The sequence below is a fragment of the Seriola dumerili genome, unplaced genomic scaffold (assembly GCF_002260705.1).
Source record: "Seriola dumerili isolate Sdu_G_001 unplaced genomic scaffold, Sdu_1.0 BDQW01000025.1, whole genome shotgun sequence".
In the NCBI taxonomy this organism is placed as follows: domain Eukaryota; kingdom Metazoa; phylum Chordata; class Actinopteri; order Carangiformes; family Carangidae; genus Seriola; species Seriola dumerili.
In genome coordinates, this window is record NW_019174280.1 from 3,073,769 (window position 1) to 3,095,917 (window position 22,149).

Consider the following 22,149-nt stretch of genomic DNA (forward strand, 5'->3'; position numbering starts at 1 on the left):
TAAAATTAATTTTTTTTTCAATTAAAAAAAATGGGTTTTTTTTTTTTTTTTTTATTAATTTTTTTTTTCCCCACAAAACTCCAGTATCTAAATAAAAGTCAAGAAAGTCTCCCCTTTCATCATTTTTCAAGGAAAATGAGAAAGATGTGATGGTTCCTGGTTCTCAAATGAGAAAATGTTCTGCTTTCCTTGGTCTGACATAGTAAACTGAATCTTTTCAGGTTTGGACTGTTGGTCACACAAAACAAGATGTTGAATTATGTCACCTCGTGCTCTGGGACATTCTGATGGCCTTTTATTTTATTTATTTTTTTTAAACTGATTTCTGAAGATTTACAGACAAAACAATTGATTAATTAAGAAATCATTTAGAAATCAGCAGATTAACAAATAATGTAAAAATCAACCCTGGTTATAATTTCACTGACTGACAGAAAAAGCTGCTCAACTCTGAAGGTCCAGAGATTAGCAAAATATTATGAGATGTACTTAGAGTGTTAATCATGGATGTTTACCATCTGTTAGCATTATCTAACAGAGAACTCGACTGCCCTGTAGCTACAAGGCAGTGACACTAGATGGTTTAATGACCAACAGTCTCATCGATCTGTCTTTTAATGCATGTTTTTTCAGCTTCAACAGTTTCATTTTGTAGTGTGGCTAAAACACAAAATGAAGAGGGATGGAGCTGATACTAACCGGATTGATCATGAGGTTTCTAATAGTTGTTAGCATTGGCGCTCTTTGGCTCAAACCCTGTTGACTGAGGTGAACTGATGGATGAGAGAGATTGAAAGCTGATGATAACATCTCTTAGTTTTAGCTGATGTTAAAAAAAAGCATTTAAGAAACAGTTCTTAAGCATTTTTTACAATCTCAGCAAATCTCCTAAAACTGTTTTCATGTCAAGACAGAAGTCATTTACATCAACACTAAAAGCCATATTAATAACATATTAATAACATATTTATACTTTGCTATACTTTTGCACTTTAAAAGATCATTGTTCAGCTTTAATCTCACTGTGTATTTTAGAAAGACTGGAGCTTTTACTGTAGCTGTTAGGTATAAAAAAAAAAAAAAAAAAAAAAAAAGGGGGGGGGGGGGGGGGGGGGGGCGGACAGACTCCTTCACATCAGAGGTGGATAACACACTGACTGGCCAATTTCAGATTTTTGATAAAAAGCCAATTTTGGGCCGGAAATATTGCTTCAACCCTTATGCTGACTTGCACTGCGAATCAGTGCCGTCAGTGAATCCTTGTGGCAGGTGATGTAAATGACCCATCCATCCTTCCCCTCATCTACACATACATCAGCTGAGTAATGGAGCAGAGGAAAATAATGTGCGGGGGAGGAGATGGTCCCTACGAGGGTTACAGTGAAATCTTGAGCTATGACCCTTTATTACATGTCGGATATTACACAGTCAGTCTTCACCTCTGTGCTCGAACAGAGTTTGTATCAGGATTCTGGGAGTATCAAAGTTATGAGCAGTTTATCTGGATTAAAGAAGCTTTTCCACCTGCAGTTTGGTTCAACTGGTGAGTTAGTCCTGAATGTGGGTGTCACCAAATAACTTCTCAGAGACACTTTGCTAACATTTGTCCATCACAGTCTGTAGAAAATAATCTGTGTTTTATTTAGGGCTGGTTATTGAACCTCAATACTTTTTTTTGATTCAGATAATAAATCAATTATAATCCCGATTTTGTCGATTTAACATTTTTGTCTTGCATTGATAGTTGACAGTGTTTTAAGATGGACAGGTGAGGCAGTGGGTTGGGTATATGACTGGAGGATGTTGCAGTTACAGTTCATAGTATGTACTTTAACTATTATGCCAACAGGAGTAGGGGGAGCCCTCATTATTTTATCATTGTTAGACTGTATTTCATTTAGATGTTGGTCTTGTAGTTCAGATAGTTTATTTTGGTTCTTATTAATATTTATACATAGTAAATACCCAAATAAATGAAGAATAACAATACTGGCCAAAAAGGTATGGGATGAAGCTATAGCTTATCACACTTACCCTCTTTACATAACGCTACATGAATCGCCAACCCTCTCACTATGTGACACACCGCCAATGTGTAGTCAGAGAAAATAAAAACAAGGAGAAGTGAACCAGAAAGAAACTTTTCACCAATAGGATTAGACACATACGATTAAAAAAAAAAACTGAGCAGGAAGCGAGACGAGGTTATTGTACAGCTGATTGTTTAGACTTTTGTTAAATGAAAAAAACGGTTTAGGAGAAATACATGTTTACATTCCTCTAAGCAAGGTACTGAAGTAAGCAATGTTATAATAATGGTATAAAAACTCATCTGTTGTATCAGAAATCTATAAAGAATTTTCAAACAACACTCGTCCTTTTGTTACCTGGTCTAACTGGATCTTGTGTGTGAATTTCAACCACACTATGTGTCTACACAGACTGAAAAACAAAACTGGACTTTATGGTTCAAATCCTTTTCACAAGATAAACATTACTTTGTGTCACATGGAGATTGTGGAGTTCCACAAGGATCGATAGTCTGACAACTTCTGTTTAATCTTTGCAACAATTATGCAGATGACACTGACTACTGACCCACAAGTGCTCTGAACAAAAGGAGTGACTGAATGAGCCAAAGCTTCCTGCAGTTAAAACCCAGATAAAACCTAAAAATGTGTTTTTTCTGACCAAAATCTTTTTAAAAGTGCTGCTCACCCTCAACACCAGAACTGTGATGTAGTCATGGACTAAGACCTAATTTTAACAGCCACATGAAACAAGTTACATCAACATCCACATTATTGGCTTAAAAATATAGAAAAATGGAAAAAATTATGGATTAATCTACCTCACTCCATAAAGCAATCGGAAGCCTGCAGCTTATCCATTTCTTGCCTATTTATTCCATAGAAAATCTAAGCGGGTACGGGGCGCCCTGGTGGCTCACCTGGTAGAGTGCGTATCATTAAGGCTTTGTCCTAACCACAGCGACACAGGTTTTGCTGCAAGCCATTCCCTCTCCCTGACTATCCTGTCTTTCTCTCTCTCACTGTTGCTATGGAAATAAAGGCAAAAAATTACTTAAAAGAAAAAAAAGGAAAGAAAATAAAGAGACTAAATACCTCCAAAATGAACTGAAAGCATTAAAAATTGTTTGAAAGGTGCTATAAAAATAAACTCCCTTTTCCTAAAAGTGTTTTTCCTTGTTCAATATCCCAGGGCTGTTTTCTCTGAAGGTCTAAGCGTAGATAAATATTCTTAGCAGGAACTTTTGGACCATTGGGAGTAATTTACAGAAGATCTTACTCAAGGTGATCTGAGCACAGCACGGCTGCAGCCTGAAGGTCAGTGCATGTTGACTAGTAGAGAGATAAGTGAGGTTACCTCATCTGAATGGTGATGGCTGAGAGAGGACACGGCCTTGTGCCCTACATTCTGAATCAGTGCCTGAATAACACTGGAGCGACTTCTCTGCCAAACTTCAGCACAACTTTGTGTGTTCAGGATTTATCGTGCAGCTTTTGGCAGCAAGTTCCAGAGCTGCCTTCAACCAACCTTTTTATTAATTAGCTGTGAATAAAACTGCCAAACTAAAGTAGTTGGGGAAAAAAGATAAACAAGCAAACAACAAGAAAATCCTGAAACCCAGGCAATTCATTCTCTCTTCTGTGATGCTTCTCAAGTTTTTCTTCAATTTTTTCCTCAAGAATTTTCATTTTCTTCATGAGGAGCATTTACTGCTTTCAATTTGAAACTGTTGATATGATCACAGATACAAATAAAGTTGATTTGACCTGGACCATGGCATCAAGCACCATAACCACATCATGGGTTGTGAACTGAAATCATGTTGAAGTTGTTAAACTATTCTTAAGAGAGAGCTGATCAACCTTTTCACTTTGCTGACTTACAACAGTATTCCTATGTACTTGTAATAAGCTGTTATGGTGATATAACATTTACACCTCTCATTTTTCTCATGCACTATTCACCAGTCCATCGGGTTGTTGCAAGATAAATGACAGTCCTGATTCAAAAGTCACAATATTTGATCTGGAGACTGATTAAATCACATAGAGGTTAAATGAGTCTTCCTCGCTACAGTCTGGGAGATGAATGCATGTGTGAAATGCACCTTCAGCATACAGGTGAGGTCAAGGTGAGAGCGTCTACCTGGAGGCAGGACAGAAGGCCAGCGCCCGGACAGCATGGTCGTGAGCGAGTAAGCATCGATAGGGCAGAAGACTCAGTGACCCGTCTGACTCTCGCACACGCAACAACGCAGACTTTGTGGACAGATCCCAAAGACCCACTATACCTGGAGAGACCACGTAAGCACAGACAATAATGGACTCAAATCAGTGAATCAACATCTTTTTTACATCAGTAATAAAAATGAACCTGGAGGGATCCAGACTCATAATTTATTTGTTCCTTCAAACACTGAACAAATTAATCACGAACATCTCCAAGAAATCTATTCATACCATCATAGAATCCAATAGCCATTATGTTGTGTGGTTTTTCAGGCAGCCAGTCCATAGACAGGACCTGTCCGCTGTGTTCCTGGCGAGGGGCTTTGAAGGAGCCCAGCTTCAGTGTTAACACTCCTTTAGCCTGCAGACGACAAGACGAAAAACAAATATCACTGCAAAACTACAAAAACAGTATAATGATAATAACAATAATAATAATAATAATAATGATAAAAACACAAGGTTGGATGGTAGATTTTCCTGTTGGCCACTAGTTATTTCATATGGTTAAAATTTAACAGGGTAAATGGAGAGTCTACCTGGTATATTGGCAGCTGCTGGCTGGGTTTTCCTGTGGAGAGAAACATAAATCACAGTTTATTAGTGATGGTAATTAAACTAAGCATTGGAGTCTATACAATGAGCATAACAATGAAAAAAAAAAACAGAATCTAGCATATTGGATGTAGCAGCGTAGCAGTCATTTGAATTCCTGTTTTACCTCCACTGGTGCAAACGACATAAAAGTCTATTTTAAGTAATGTGAACTCAAGAGTAGCAGGTTAGCAGTGACGATGAGAAGCATCAATCTGAGCTGTACCTTTTCATCCCCAGATGTACTTAAGTTGAGGGTTTTGCTCAAGCATAACAGGTTTGTAAAGTTCTGTCTGACAAATGTATTTACAGCTGTTTTGAGCTGCCATACTGGAGGAGGGAGTCAAAAGCTGGCTGTCATAGAGGGGGGGTGGGGGTGTTATTGTTTAAATGTGGGGATAATGGTGAACATTTTCAGACAATGATGGATGAAGACGTTCATAGTGTTGCGCTCAGTTGTTCACATGAAAAGTGTCAGAAATAAAAAAAAGAGACAAAGTTCAATCCCAGCCTCCCTTTTTCAGCTCTGCACAGCCGACTAATCACAGTGTGAAGAGAAGTGTTCAGACATAGACCCTCATCATCAGACCCTCTTGGAAAAATGTGGGGGGTTAAGGGGTTTGCAAAGCTATTCAACCATCTCACAATCACTTCTGACAGTGCAAACTGGCAGCTTCAGACTCAGCGGTGCTCTGAGCTGACAGGAAACATGGTGATGGTTAAAACGCTACGCAAATATCAGCATGTTAACATGCTAATGATACCATGCTAACATGCCTACAGTATGTTTGAAGAGAGAGCAACTCTACCCTGATTGCTGCCCTGACTCTTAAGTGAGGTAACTTTGACCTGTTCATGGCAGTAGATGGAAAGCCAGGGGATCACCAAAGTTAACCAAAGGTACAATTCATCCCATGGGAAACATGAATGTCTATATCAAGTTTTACAGTAATCCATCTAATAAACCAAAGTGTCAGACCAGTGGAGCAGCTGATATCACCATCTCCTACGTCCCTGTCGTGGTTCAACATTACTGGATGTTAAGCACCACTTAAGAAGTAATACTGCTGTACCTGCCTTAACACTCACTGCTGTGTTTAATAGATGTAAAATCCAATAACAAAAATAGGTGTCAGACTGTTCCCCATCATTGGTTTTCTCTGCTCCTCCAGTTTAGATTACTGAGAGACCAGATCAATAAGAGTCCTCAGTCTTCTACACCCTCCATCAACTCACCTCTGCCTCAGAAAAACACACACCAGTACTTTTATATAAGCCGCTTGAATGTTAAATGAAGTCCTAATATGTATAATCTTTTACTACTCCAGACCAAGGAGAAGGCCCAGGATGAACCTAAGCCTGTCACCAGGAAGAATATGTAAACTCCTGTTATCCAACATGGATTCAGAACCCTGCACCTGACTGAAATAGCCTATAGCTTTTACTTAAATATTATATTATTAACTATAGAATTAGTAGATTTCTGTATTTTTAACATGAATTTATTGCCTTTACTTTTCAAAATACGATAAAATGAACAAAAGCAGTAAAGGTCAACCATTTTTACAAAATGGTTTTGTTATTGTCCAGATTTAAAATGCAGCGACCACGTATAAAGACCTGAAACTTCACAATCCTAGTAAACACACTGATTCAAACAACTCGTATAATTTTATGGTTTGGTTTAGCAGTGACATGTAAATTTCTACAGCTCCAAGTCTGGTATAAACTGTGATGATGAGTATTTTATTGTGACCAACAGTCTGCTGTAACTGATGAGGGTGATTAGTCATCATCATACACAGGGTTTTTGTGTTAAAGTGGCAATAAATTAACATTAACTAGTTTTAGTCAGTCAGTTGGTGTTACCCTTATTTAAACCTTGACTGTTCTAAAGTCTAAACCAAACTTCCCCTGTAAACCTTTACATTTTAAATCCTAATGTGAAATTAATCTCAGCATTAAAAGCATTAACCCTAAACTTCACTACACAGACTAAAAAGGTGTAACCTTGCCCCCACCACCACCACCCAATTCCAAATAAGTCCTTGATGATTGACAGAGTAGGGATACAAGCAGTGTCAGCTACTAGACCTAAAATTCATACCTTCCAACACTAACAACTGGCTCGGTGATGCATCTTCTTTGTCATTTCAATTATAGATCCTTGTCTGATGGAGAACGGCACTGTAAATTATGTGTGTTCACTACGCCTTCTCACATTCACCCTTTTGTCTTTTTTCTTCTTCCATGAGTTGCCTCTACACACACATACACACACATCTCCAACCCCCCCCGGTCCGCCCTCCAATTCTGCAGCTTTAACAGCCTCCTCTTCTCATTCACTTGCTCATTCATTCTGGTGACTGGACGGACAAAAGCTATTTATAATTATCTGTCGCAAACAGCACTGGGCTGGCGGAGAGAGACACTCACACCCCGTTTAACCCTGCCTGAGCCAATTTCACCTTTAACCCCTTTCAGCTGAAACTGAAGCACAAAGAAATGATTTCCACTAACTAGTCTGCATTCAATTACTGCTCATCAAGACATGCAAGGCTGTAAAGAAATTCCCTGGTCATTTTTCACTGGGTTAAATGCACCTTTACCTTCCTCATCTCCCGACGGTATTTTTCTGCTGGTGGAATAAACTCTAGATCAGAAGCTCAAAATCACACAAGACAGCAGCGTCTGCTTGCAAGTTATTTAGTAGAATCCTACAGGAATTTTACCTTATTATTAGTAGGACGTGAATATTTTTCAAATGTTTTAGGTTAGTTCTGTTGCTGCAGTCTCTCTCTCTCTCTTTGTGTTTTACAACCCATTCCCAAGCCAACACTGAGGAGTCCAACTAATGTAATGGCCACTGTGAAGACAAATGACCAGAGTTTGTGTTTGATCTTTAGCAGATGTGATAAGGTAAATGTGGCGTCAACAAATGGGGAATAAAGGGAAATACTGTGCTGGCTGTAGAAACTGTTCATTCGTGTGCTTCTCCATCCAGCAGGTCGAACCTCTCTTCTTTTTACCTAAATATACAGTCCTGGTTTTGATAGTGACTATATAACCGGTACTTCCTGTAATTACACAAGTATTTTTTGTTCATGTATTATTTATCATTAAATTCATTATTTTAGTCTTGTGTTAGAATGTTAAAAGGCAACTCCACTGACTTTATATATCAAGGTGGGTTTACAGGCCTAGGGGAATATGACTACACATGTGAAAAAGGTTGTATAATGAGATGAGCTGCATTGTGGGTAATGTTGGCACCAGGTTTTGACTGGGAAGAAAAATATGCGGAACAAAAAAAGATCATATACTGAGTTCTGCTGCATCAATTTTGACAATTTTATAGAAATGCAAGTTTTAATTTGGTGAAAGGTGATGGGTATGTCATTCATTTTGTAGGTATTTGGTCATAAACCAATGCAATAAACACATTTCCATTGAGACCTGCTGGTGGTGCTGGATGAAGCGTCAAGGGATGACCACAGTCACTAGGATTTATCCTCTGGGGAGTATGAATATCTGTTACAAAACTAGAGCCACTCCAACCAGGAGATGGAAAGATGTTTTACAAGATGCTGATTTGGGCGCCAAAAGTCCAGCTAGTGTGGCTAAAAAGAAAAGAAATGGATGGTGTTGCATGGTGGTCTGTGCTTTTTAATTAGTGAGACCAGGACAAGACCAAAAACACCATATCGGTGGAAGTCTGGACATTAGATTTTGTCAGGGGTCCAGGGGCCCATTAGAAAGACCAGGGATCTTTAGAGCAATCAGGAGAGTCCTATAGGGCTGCAGTTCAGCCACTGTCGGTGCTTATCAAGGTGTGTTTCTCTGGACAAAATTGTTGGATAAACTGTTCATCAACTGGTTGACCTCACCACTCTAAGGCGCTGCTGCAAACAGCAAAAATGTACCAGTTTGTACACAGGGAATACCAAAATAAGACAGCAACTATTGTTGTTTTTATTCCATTGATTTTGATCCCATTAATCTATCAAAAACAGGGTTGTACCAACCACAGAAGACACTGAGGTCCTGTGGGAGATCCAGCCTACAATAAAATAAAAATATAACACATAGTAGATATAGTAGATTCCATTATTTTTAGACTGTATATTTACATTATTATTTTTAGACCAACAAAAAAAAAAGTATTTACTTTAATTCCAGTCCAGGTCTCCCTCTGCAGTCGTCTGTGTGTGTTTAAGAGACAGTATCTTCAAACGTGAACACTCTGCAACCTTTCTATCCAATAACTATAACCTATGGTGGGAAGCAGGGGGCTGATGTAGTAGCCAGACCCAATGACCCATGGCTACAAAATAAAATGGAAACCAGGGCCCATGAAGCAATGTGGAAAAGGGAAAAAAGAATGGAAATGTCAGGCTTTATTTATCGCTTTTATGTCCAAACTAAAGCACTGAAAATCTTTCTTAATTGTAAAACGAAGCCAAGTGTAATACAGTGGAGTCTCCTATCAACCAATACACTGTATTTCATTTTAATATTAATACATGAATGGCTATGTATGAGGTCCTCTGTAATGGCGCTGCTAAATCAAAGGAAAGCCTTTGTTAGTGTGATACATGGAATTACAGGTGAATAATGGAGCCTGATGTTGGTTTTTATCAAAGTAAATGAATAAACAATAATTTGGGGATGGAAATGTTGAGGAATTTAATTTTACATGGGCTTCAGGAGAGAATTTTTTTGGTTTAAGACAGTGTGAAGAATAAAATTCAGCAGAAAGCTCTGAATATTTGCAGTTTCTCTTAAGAAAATGGCCAAATTTTAAGGTACTAAGTGTCTAACCAAATGCTGAATATCTGCAGTCTTCACTAAAAAAATGCCATTAACCCCACATACACAAATAACAGCCAACTCTCATGTTATACTGTACTACAGACAAGACTTGCTCCAAAGATAAGGCTTAATGGGATGTAAGACGGTTGTGCTGATTCTGATGTAATGCCAAGTATGCGAGTGTTTGAAATGCTATGATCTTAGACTGGTGTAGTGTGTAATCAGATAGGCCCGTGCCGCTGGCTAGACCCAGGCGGATAAACACACTCATGTGCAGACATAACCAGGTTTCTGTGTATGATGAATGTGGCAGATAAGCTCGCCATTAATCTCATTCATACAGTCTTCTATCAGCTGAGCCCCAGAGGCAGCTGACGCAGTGATCTGAATAGACTGGACCACAGGCTCCACCATCCATAATGTCAGCACATACTCACACCCCTGGAGAGCGCTCTGCACATTGGTGTGTTTGTGTATGTTTTTCACAGGGGTGGTTAACTACTGCCATTGTTAGAGCAGCAGTTTGATAGACCCCTCAAGCGCAAGCGCGCACGCACGCATGCACGCACACACACAGTAGACTGAGGGTCTTCATGGAAACTGTCCTTTCACTGAACATGATATCTGGTCAAGTTAATGACGTCCATGACTGAGCTGATGGATATGCTGCTGGTTGATTGATTACATACTAAAGTTTGAGTTAATCACGTTGTGTATGAGTGACACTATCCTAAAAAGCATCACAAAGTGACTAGTGCTGAAACAATTCATCGATTTTTTTTATCATCAGAAAATTAACCAAAATAAAATCATTTTAGCAAATATTTTGATAATCAATGGATTGTTTCAGTAATTTTTCTAGCAGAAATACCAAATGTTCACTGGTTTCAGCTTCACTATTGAGAGGATTTGCTTATTTTTTCTCTTTTTAAATCATTGTAAACTGAATATCTTCAGGTTCCTGCAATTTAAAGATGTTGTCCTGTTCTTGAAGTAGATCCTATGGCCAGTGTTGTGTTGGACCAAAGGACCAAAGGATTGTGAACCTGTGTTGAGACACGTTTTCAACCTCTACAATTCCACCAGCTGAACCTCCAAGTCTTTTAATTTGTTCATAAATACACAATGTGTGCAGGTAATGCTCAAACTACGTATATTTTACAGCTGATCCTATGCATCTTGAAAATAATTAGTTCTTGTTGGTTTTGATGCTTCTTTTGTTCTCTAAAGCTTTCTGTAAATGGTCATTGGATATCAAATGAGTTAAATAGGAGTTTCCTGACTAAATGTCACTAAATGGATCCTCATTTAACTGAGACTCTCAGAGGGGTGCACGGTAAAGATACAATTGCTCAATTAATCAACTGAAAGAGAATTAATCAGCAACTATATTGAGAATTTGTTATGTCACAATTTATGAAAAACCATTAAGTTCTGAGCTGATGCAAAGACAATTCAAACACTTTTAACACCTCAGGCTGTGGGACGTCTCTAGACATTTCATAGACTGAACGGATAAGTGATTAATAAAAAAAATAATCTGCAGTTTATTCAATGAGTAAAATAACCGTGGTGTGCGTGGTGCTTCAAAGTGACAATGACGCCTACCCCTCAACCTCAATTCTTATATTCCTGTGGTCAGAATATGAATGGAAGCTATGGGTGAAAGTCCTCTGAGATAGGATGTAAGGATGTGTCTGAGCTGATACTGAAAGCATTTAAGGGTGACAGGATCTAGTATGTGTCCCTCTTATTATATTTTCCTCTTGCATCATGTTTAATGTGTCATTTCTTGTGGTGTGTGAAGAAATAGAGTCAGGGAGGTGTGCGATACACTCCAGCAAAGCTAATGTTAAAAATAAGCAGTGGGGGTTGGGTTTAGCATGATGTGAACAAAACTAAATCCAGCTGTTTTTTACAATGCTACCATGACCCAGTGATCACCACCTAAAGCTCTGCTTTACTGCAGTCCTGTGTCCTCACCCGCTGCTGCAGGAATCAAATATACTGACTTCAGGCTTTAGTGAGGCAACACTGCCCTCTGCTGAACACTGGACACACTTCATTGTCTGAGTGTGAGTCCAGTCAGCTCAGGGTTGTGCATGTGTAATTTTTAGAGTTAAGGAAATAAAAGCACTTTATCATTGTTATAACACCTGTAACTGAATGGTTATAAATACTGCAAAGGGAATACTGTGGCCAGTTGTGTTTAATAATCACAGTCTTACCAGAGTCAGGGAGGTTGTTGTTGGAGTGCAGAGCATCAGGGTGGGGCAGGCTGTAAATGGTGACCACACCGGTGGAGGTGGCAGCTGCCAGAAGACCCAGTCTGGGCAGGAAAGGAGCCTTTGGGGGTAGGAGATTTAAAATTTTTGAATGCTGTCACAAAATATAGACAACACCAGACCAAATCTGCCTGTAGTGACTTTTAAAAACTCATGTTGGTGGAACCTTACCTTTCTGCCACAGCTGGGCAGCTCCCAGCCTCCTGCGGGACACCACTTCAGGTGCCAGATGAAGCCTTTGTCCTGAGCCAAGCCATAGGCGAAGGCTGGCTGGGAGTCTGGCCTGCAGAGAGGAGGAGGAGGATGAAGGAGACAGAATAAGATGTGTCATAAAAAACAAATGAGGGAGGAAACAATACATTACAAAGGCTGAACAGAGATCTCTCAGATATTTTTATAGACAATAAAAGTAAGAAAGAACAAAATGGTGGGTTAATTAAGGATTTGGCTCAAAAACTGGGAGAAAATTAAAGAAGTTGGCTGCTGAGCAAAATAGTCAAAGATAAAGTAGCTTTAATCCAAAAAAATATGACTATCAGCCCTCAAATAACCAGTGTGCCCTCTTCATCTGTACCTGCTGTTGTACTCCAGTTTGCACACGTCCCACAGCTGAACCAGTCCAGGTCCGGAGTACATCTTGTTGACATAGTGCTGCTCATCCATCCCTCGATGACAGGCCAGAGCGATGTACTGGGAGGCCGGAGCACCTTCAGGTGTCGGACACCACTCCATGGCCCAGACCGGCCCTCCTGCGTACAGCACCATGTCCCAGCGTTCTGGATGAGCAGCTGCTGCTTCAAATCTGGTCAGTTACATTAACAGAAAGGCTTTAAAGATATACTTAATATACTTGAAAAAAATACCACATTTTACCTCTACATTGTCACTGACCTTAAATCAAAATGTATTTTTACTTTATTTACTTACTACAAAAACAATCATCTGGATAATATTTATAATCAAAGCTTAGCAGAACAACCTGCACTGATAGGGACCTTAAAGCTTTAGATTCATAAGAAGCGAATAGGCCCATTCTGCTCATCCCAGTAACTACAAATACAGATGTTTTACTCCACTCTGATCTTTATTAACAAGACAGTTTGGAAAATGAGGATTAAAAATGTAGTTAGATGACACAACAGGATGCAGCATGTCTGAAATGAAAGGTAACTGAAACACTGGTGTCTTGATGAAATAATAATTAAATACGTAAAGGAGCAATAAAGGGTGAAACTAGAAACTGATCAAAGTTGTCTAATGTTGAGCTTCATTTCTGCAGCTTTGTCTCTCAGCAGCGGATCAGTCTCACCTGCTGAGTCTTTGCAAAGGCGTTCCTTCCTTACTGAGGCCTTCTCTGGACAATTTGAAAGCAGCTGAGCGAAGCTCCTGGGGCAGGTATTTCTCCACATCACTAAGTAGAATAGAAGACACACAAACATTTGACTATTAGGGAGAAGTTTGAGACATGTCTCACCCGACATGCAGTAGAGACTTCACACCCGTGAAACAGGCCTGAAATTTTATTGCCAATTAAATCGTGTTAATGACTCAGTGGTGGCTGAGCTGTTGTCTGGCATCTGAATCCACAACCTCCCCCCACCCCTCCAAAACAACACCAACCACAAGTGCAATATAGAAATTCAATAACTATCAATGTTTAAAGCCTTTTTATCTGACTATGACTATTTTTAATATGATTATTTATTATATTTATATACATATTTTATACAGGTTTGAACCCACAACCTTCTTGTCAGGCCACAGTGCTAAACACTCCACCACTGTGCTGAAACTAACTACATGTAATTAAAGTTTGGAACATAATCAGCTTTTAAAGGTCCCATACAGTCTAAAGGTCTCTGTCCACGTGTTGTTTGATTATAAAGCAGGTCTAGGTTCTATATTAATACTGTGAAAGTATCAAAGCCTCAGTCCACAGAGAAATGCACACAGCCTGTATTCAGAACCTGAGCCTTCAAACCAGCCGTCAGGACTTCTGTCACAACAAAGCAGTCACTGGTCTCAACTGTGTCCCAAGCCCCACCCACCTGGACCACCATCCAGTCTTGCAAAAGAGAAACTCAGAACCTCCGCTCTTCTGATTGGCTCACTGACCTGCTGTTACTAGAGCTCCAGAGAGAAGCCTGAGAGAGGAGATGTGAAACTAACCCTAACCCTTAAAACCACAAATATATCTTCTTATGGATCAATACTTCAAAGAAAACACAGGACAGCTAAGAACCCCAAACAAGGCATTCTGAGGTTAGATTTAATGGAAGTATTAAAAAAAAAGTTAACATCTGGTTTTATATTGATTATTTACCCTTATCGTAGAAAACTGGATTAATTTAGAGGTTAAAGAAAGGTTAAAGGTTAACTACCTCTGTGGAACAAGGTCCCAGGAACTTGTGGTGGGGACCCACTCTGGGAACACCCAGCTGCTGTAGTGCTCCTCCCGGCTGAAAATACACACAAACATTACATGTCACAAACACATACCATGACTGCATGTTGTGGCTAAAAATAACACACAGTTTAGTCACTAATACTAGTATCTCAACTCCAGCTTTTTCCAGTGTTGTTTTGCACTTTAGTGTCATTGAATTTGTGACGTGATATCACAGCTGAGTTTTCTAAATAATGTATCAAGTTAAAAAAGTGACATCATGTTAAACTGACTTTTGAAATGCTTAAAATGTTCAGTCTGAGGCTCTTTAATGTTATATCTCTATACACAAGGTAAAACAAGGGCAGAAGCAACCACAAGGTGCAGCTACTTACAACTTCTTGGTCGACTCTATGGCGTCCCAAACAACTTTCATGACACTCGCGGCGAGACCATTGGGGGTTTTGGCATTGGAGCCTGTCTGCAAGAGAAAAGGAGATTTGGATGAGTTGTTACTTTACAGTCCGGTCACATTAATTTTGCAGAAATGTTCATTTCACTTAAAGGAATCTTCACTTTAATCTAATTAATAATTATTCATGATTTGGTATTGATCAGTTATAATCAGTTATGAAACCCCTAATTTGTAAATGAAAGTGAATTTTGTTGGGGAAATTTGTATTCAAACTGTCCATTATAAGGTATAAGATTATAAGTCTCCATAACACAATGTTTAGAGAGGTGAGTGAGTCAAATGTGATCATAACTAATAAGAATGATCGCCAGTCACAAACTGACTCCCACTGAGAAATACAGTGAAGATTAGAACACTACTAACATTGGTCCTGTTGTGGTGATAAACTGCCGGACTTCGTCCACTGGTCCTGAAGTCTAAGTCCAAATCTGTGTCCTCTCCTTCTTCTTCATCTTCCATCTCCTCAACCTCGTCTTCTTCAGCACCTGGGACAAAGTCCTCATCACCTTCGGCATCACTGTCAAAAACAGGACGTTTCCTCTTTTTGCCTTTACGCCCTGTAGGAATATAAAGACAAATCATCCATGTCAGAGAACACAGAGATCTTTACTGCTGTTAGTAGACATAGATGAATCCTTCTATTACAGTGTAGGTAATTTTACATTACACGTTTTATTGACATACTTCATTGTCAATAACACAAATTCAGCTGACAAACCATTTCAAGATAAAAATGACCTGATGGGAATCCAGTAGGTTACATATGTAATTTTAAAAAGCACAGCCAAGAAGCTGTCTCACTACCTAATTCAACCAGAAACACTAAAGGGAAAGTTCCTTTGGTTTAAATTAACCCAAATTATTACAACAGGTAATATGGTATGGTTCAATAGTAAGGGTTGCTCGCTGGCACACTGGGACAGTAAACTCAGGATCTTACTGTTCTGATCTCTGCTTCCAGCTTGTTCCTGACCCCCAACTACCACGAAAGGAAAATACACATGCACATTTCCATCTCATCTTATCTTTCTGAGAGCCACACTGTCACGAGTATGACGCAGCACTTTCAGTCAGGATTGAGGATTTAAAAGCAAAACTTACATTAAAAAGACCAGTGTGTAGGATTTAGAGGCATCTAGTGGTAAATACTCCTACTGAATACCCCTCCCCTCATGTTCTCCTTCCCAAACCTGTAGGGGACAGGAGACTCTCTCTAGAGCCAGTGTTACTACTGTATGTAGCAGGACTTTCACTGTACCTTTGCCTCCTTTGGGAGTTTTCTGCTCTTTGAGTGAGTCTTCGTCGCCTTCACTGTTGGCACCTGGCTTGGAGTCTGACTCATCACTGGGATGACCAAGCACCTCTTTTGCCAAGGTGTGGAGGTACTTCAATGCCCTGGAAGAGATTTTTCACATGATTTTTTAAACACTGAATGACTTGATTACCATTTCAGACCTTACTTGTAGTTTTGAAGACGCGTAAAGCCGTTGGCCAGTAATTGGAGAGTGACGTTCTCAAAGGTAAATAAGTTGGAACAGAATACAGTGAATTCATTGACAGACTTACGCTTTAGCAGCACCTCTCATGCGGCGGCCGCCCGGTTCGATCTCCTCCTGAGGTTCAGCTGGGTGTTCCCCTTGAGCCTCCTCACATGGTGGTTCAGTAACTGGTGTTGCTTTCTGCTGCTTCCTTACATACTTTCTCTTTGGCTTTGGTGTCCCATTTTCCTGCTGCACATTATCTACAACTCCTCCCTCTCCACCTGGGAGGGTCCCAACAGCTTTGGGAGTTCTTTTGGCAGGAGTTTTTTTGGCAGGAGTTTTTTTGGCGGGAGTCTTTTTGGCGGGAGTCTTTTTTGATGGGGTCTTCTTGGCTCTCACTGCCTTTTTAGGAGTTTCCTCTGAGGTTTTTCCATTAGACTCTTGAGGTGTTTTGTTCGTGGCTTTTTCTTCTCCATCAGCAGCCTGTTGTGTTGCATTTTTAGCTTCTTCAATCTTTGCCGGAGTCGTTTCAGAGGCTTTCTTTGCTCCCCTTCTGCTCTTTTTAGGTGTTTTTTGCACAGTAACTGTGGCATCAGTTTCATAATCAGAATATTTGGGATTTTTCTTCCGTTGTCGTCCTTTTGAGCTGGGCATTAAATCCCAATTCTTCTCTGATGGCTTTTCTTGCCCTGCGAGGAAAATGATATTATTATTCCACAGGTGTACAGCACATTGCATAAGGGTGAGAACAAATAAATCAGTTAAAAAAAAAATTTAAATTGCAAGAAGATATTGCTTCACGAAACATCCATGTGCAAAACTATCTTTCCATTCTGTATTCTGTGTTTATATCTCACAAATGCTACTCTTACAGGCTGCAGAAAAACCGTACTATGCAACAAAGTCATATATGTCAGGTGTCACTGGGAATAGAAGAAACAAGCACAAATTAGTAATTCATGTTCTTGAATGAGTCATTTGTGCAAATTAAGCAATACATTTTCCTCTCCAATTAATCTGTTGTGTGCACAAATTAATTTGTGCTCTTGAATGACCAACTTTGACCACATCGTGTATGTCTAACATGTGTTCAAGAGATGTCAAACATGACACAATGTTGTTTAAGAGGGAAAAAGCGAAAGAATATTTACGTATATCTCTGCCCAAAATAAACACAACACTGCATTAAACCCAAACAGCTTGCAAACTCATTATTATTATCCGTGCCCTTTTTTTTTGAGTTGCATTAGGATACACTGTTGTAATATGTGTACCTGACTCATAGCAGCCAAAGCCAACCAGATATTGCCAAAAAGCTGTCTAATTTAGCATCAACGTCATGTTAAAGAGTGGTGTATGTACTGTGTAATCTATGTAATAAATGCAGTAACCTAACAATACCAATTCAAACACAGCACATTTCTCCACAATTGACCACTAGAGTCCACAACCTGTAAATTCAGGTCTTATTGCTACAGTAACTTCACATTCATTTTAGTGCACAGATTACTAAATTGTGCTCACAAAATACACGTGTCAACATTGTCATATCATTTTTATAAGGAATAATAAACTAATGCTTTTTAACAGCTGGTCAAAAAGCCGCTACAGTAAACCTTGTTCAGAGTCAATGGGATCCATAGGCTCTGGGTGTCTTGTGTTATGTCTGTCTGGTCAGATGCCTCCTCATGTGTAGAGCAGGTTTCTTCTCACGCTGGCTTTGCAGCTGCTCAGACAAGAAACAAAAATGAACACAAACATTCATCAACTGTTTTTATGCACAGTATCTGTTAGAATTACTTCTGAAAATGTGATACAAACAACACAAGATTTGTTTCCAAAGGTATACAGTGACCGTACACGTGTAGTAACTTTTTATCATAAAACTAGTGACGGACTTAGTCAATGTTGTCACAGTTCAGCCAGTAATTACAGTAAATAACATTTCCAGAGACATCTTTACATTATTTTACATAGTCTGACAGCTTGTAAGGAGACTAGACAATGACTGGATCCATTTTGATAATTGATTAATAATTTGAATATGTTTTAATGAAAACCTATCCAACCTATCAAACATGATGATTTCCTTCAATACACTGAAAAGGTCACCTTGGACTCAAAGGTACTGGGATACATTTAACTTCACTGACATTTTATAAACGAAACGACTAATCCATGAAAAAAATATCTAGTTGCTGGACTAAAGTTGATAGTTCAAAGTAAATACTGTGCCCAGGAGAAGTCAGAGCCAGGAATTGATACCGATATCACAGCGATATTCCTTAGTCTGAGACTGACGAACCAAACCTCATTCAAGGAATGGGACAGTTTTATTCTCTCTTCTGAACTGGTAAGTCTACGTGGGTAATAGATAGATGAAGATGACATTACCTTTATATTTTTAAGTCACTCATCAATTCGGCAAATCTTTTAAATATGAAATATATCAAGTAATAAGTTATTTAAAAAATAAACTTCTGTAACTCGTTTGTTTTCCCAGTGACACATCTCCTTCCAACCACGCTACTAAGCTAACACATACGGCTAACGCTAACTGATAAAAGTGGCAGTGGAGTGTAACGTTCTTTCACTCACTTAAATAATGGCTGTACTTTTTAAAAATCGGCATGTAACCGACACACGTTACCGGTCATGACTACTATCATCGTTAAAAACTCACCCTGCGTCTAGTCGAAGCTTCCTCCCCGGTGGCGAAGGCTGAAAAGCCTTGAACCGAGCCCGGGAAGCTAGACTCCGGTCACTCGGTATCGAATCCCAAACTCTGCTACCGGGAACGACAACGTAGAAGATCACCGGAGCCGTGCAGACATAACGGACATTTACATCCAGTCGTTATTCTTTCACGGATGGCAAACTGTAAACATCACCTGCGCTGTTTCCAGTGTTTCAGGTTACTGAAATTCACATTCTGCTTACATCAGGTCAGACCGCCATGTTACTGTACAGGCATGGTGGTCCACACCGTCCCCTATGTGCAGAGAGTGGAATGACACCGAATATCTACAGTAGCAGCCGTGGGTTCAATCCTTGCAGTCAACAAATGTCTTGGGGATGTCATCAAATACATTTGAACAATTCCAAACATGTTTTATATTACATTTTTTATTTTATTACTATTTTTGTTTTTTTGTGAGCACTGCCCTCTTTAGGCATTTTTGAGCTTCAGTTAACGTTCACATTAAAGGTCAGAATTTGGAAAAAAATGTGACACATTGACTTGTGTCAGATTGGCTGGTTTGAGTATTTCTGAAACGGCTCTCCAATCTTTGTTACTCTGTGAGCTATTTTCACAAAATAAAAGGGGCTGATCACTCCTCATGTCTTATAGTACTGGTACATTTATTGACTTATCGTATCAAAACACTCACAAACTGATCTCCAAAACAAATCAGAGGAACAAGATAATTTAACAAGTCATCAAATATCAATATCCAAAACTCACATTCTGTACTACAACATCTGAAACTCACATCAGACAAAAATCTGAGTCATGATTCAGTCAACCTGACCACACACATCTGATAACACCACTGCCAATAAACGTCCATAAATCTGCTTAGAAATCCGAAAAGTCAGTCAGTTATCCAGTGATGGTTGTCACTACATCAATGGTGCATAACAAACGAGAACTTAAAAAAGTCAATTTAATTCACTTCATTTTCCAAAATGTAAACAAACATGGGCTAAAAAATTGGGGTTCAAGTTGAAGCCCACAGTTTAAGTCACTGTATCCATGGCAACATATTTCTTCTTCTTGGGAAAGTTTAGTTTGAATCTGTTCTCTTATCAGAAGAGTTGCTACCACTGATGATCACTCTGATGTAAACAAACTTGACAGTAACCCATTTGACTGACAACTGGCAAATAATTATCTGGTGTTGAAGAGGCGTGGCTATGTCTGTGTATTCGATTTAGTTGCATTTGGAAGAGATTTACTGAGTGAAGTTGTGTTGCTTAAAGTTTGATTTAAACATCCATGGTTTGCACAGACTATATTCTCAGAACCTTTGGGTGAGCTACTCTAAAACAGAGGGTGAGCTACTGGTAGCTCGTGAGCCACCTGTTGGAGACCGCTGCTCAAGAGTTTTTACTCAGAATGGTGCAAAAAACAAAATCAAAATCATCAAGTGAGCAGCAGTTCTGTGGATTGGATTTACACTGTGTTGATGAGAGAGGTCAGAGAATGACCACTCACATTCAGAGAACAGGATCATCAAAATTGGAGTTTTCAAGTCTTGAAGCCTAGTCTAATAAATCTGGAATTCTGCTGAGGCTCACAACAACATGAATCAATGGTCCCAACCTGGCTTTTGTCAACAGTTCAGGCTGGTGGAGGTGGTGCAGTGGTGTGGAGAATGTTTTCTTGGCACGCTTTGGGCCACTTAATACCAATCAATCATCACTTGAATGCCACAGCCTATCTGAGCACTGCTACTGACCATGTGCATTCCTTAATGGACAAAACTTACCATCTTCTAAGTGTCCTCCCCAGTCACCAGGTCTGAATCCAGATGTTGGGATGTTGTAGAACAGGAGATTGACAGCTGACACACATGCAGAAACGATGTGATGCGATCATCTCAACATGGACCAGAACCTCAAAGGGAAGTTTCCAACATGCTGTAGAATCCACACCACCGAGAACTGAGGCTGTTTTTGAGAGCAAATGTGAGTCATATTGTGTACTGAATTTTTATTTATCATTATTCATTTACATTTCATCTTATTCTTTTATATCCTAGTTATATGTTTGTTAATAATGTGTCATTATGTGGTCATGCTGCATGAGAACTACTTTACCACTAAGAAAATGATGGAGGGGAGTCCAGTCCAGGAACATGTGGGAGCAGGCTAAACCCTGACAGGTGAGGACCACTCCTGCAGGAAGGCTGAAGAGAGCAGGTCACTGGATGAACCTGTGGATGGACAAAATCTAAAAAAATAAAAAATATTAGGAGCAACAGGCACTCGAATTGGGGTGCTTTACTTACCAACCGGCTTACAGTACCTCCATCACTGTTACTGAGGACACAGAGCCCAAAATGACCATGAATTAAATTTTTAATTATCTGTTGTTATAACACTGCTAGTACTATGAAATAGCAGCACATAACTTCTAAAAAAACAAGTAATAACATATTAAATATACAGATTCTGAATGTACTGTTGGCTGAGACAATAACCGCTTTCACTTGAACAGAAATGATGTCTCATAAAATGAAAAAAAAAAGTGCTTTCTTGCTTTGTTATTACAAATGGTACAAGGCTACTAACTGAATCTTAATTTAAATCTGGCCTAGATAATATATGACTGTATATTTTCTGTGTGGATGGTGGTGATGGGGCACATGATGTGAGAACAGCTTTTAAGTGTTTTCATTCATTTAACGCACAGAGCACAGTAACTTTCTATTTCCAGCGTTACATCGAGAACAGCCACTGGATGAAGCCTTCCTCAGGAGGTCAGGACCAAATCAACGATTTTAACCAAGATGTTACATGTTCACTAAACACCCAGAAACACAGCATCTGCATGGGTTGATGGGCTATGATTAGAAAAACAAACAAACAAAAAAAACAATCATTCAAAGGTAAATGAAACCTTCAGTATTTGGTAAATATTTGATGCCCCTCACTAGTCCTCTCTGTTGTGAAATTAGAAGCCTGCAGTAGTTAACAACTCATCTATTGGCACTGAAATACAAACATAACGACAGGCTCAATTTGGATGATACATCTGGGCTCCAACATTAAAAAAAACATATGCTACTGTACATAAAGTAACAGCAGGATGACAAGGTGCAAAGTGAAAACGTGTCTGAGCTAAACTACT

The 22,149-nt window shown here is 39.3% G+C and overlaps 1 protein-coding gene across 1 annotated transcript in view; it reads right to left on the bottom strand.

Annotated features, from left to right (window-relative positions):
• Nucleotides 1–19,243, bottom strand: part of gtf3c2 (general transcription factor IIIC subunit 2) — a 29,068-nt gene extending 9,825 nt beyond the window's left edge. The window contains exons 1-14 of the mRNA XM_022769262.1: nt 18,976–19,243; nt 17,909–18,018; nt 16,378–16,981; nt 16,070–16,206; nt 15,175–15,368; nt 14,732–14,817; nt 14,332–14,409; nt 13,260–13,361; nt 12,525–12,752; nt 12,122–12,233; nt 11,894–12,011; nt 4,799–4,830; nt 4,491–4,620; nt 4,177–4,321 (exon numbers count right to left, since the gene is read on the bottom strand). Of these exons, the coding sequence (XP_022624983.1) occupies nt 4,177–4,321; nt 4,491–4,620; nt 4,799–4,830; nt 11,894–12,011; nt 12,122–12,233; nt 12,525–12,752; nt 13,260–13,361; nt 14,332–14,409; nt 14,732–14,817; nt 15,175–15,368; nt 16,070–16,206; nt 16,378–16,981; nt 17,909–17,933 (1,991 nt within the window). The 5' untranslated portion in view covers nt 17,934–18,018; nt 18,976–19,243. The remainder of the gene's footprint in view (nt 1–4,176; nt 4,322–4,490; nt 4,621–4,798; nt 4,831–11,893; nt 12,012–12,121; nt 12,234–12,524; nt 12,753–13,259; nt 13,362–14,331; nt 14,410–14,731; nt 14,818–15,174; nt 15,369–16,069; nt 16,207–16,377; nt 16,982–17,908; nt 18,019–18,975) is intronic.
• Between the last annotated feature and the right edge of the window lie 2,906 nt (nt 19,244–22,149).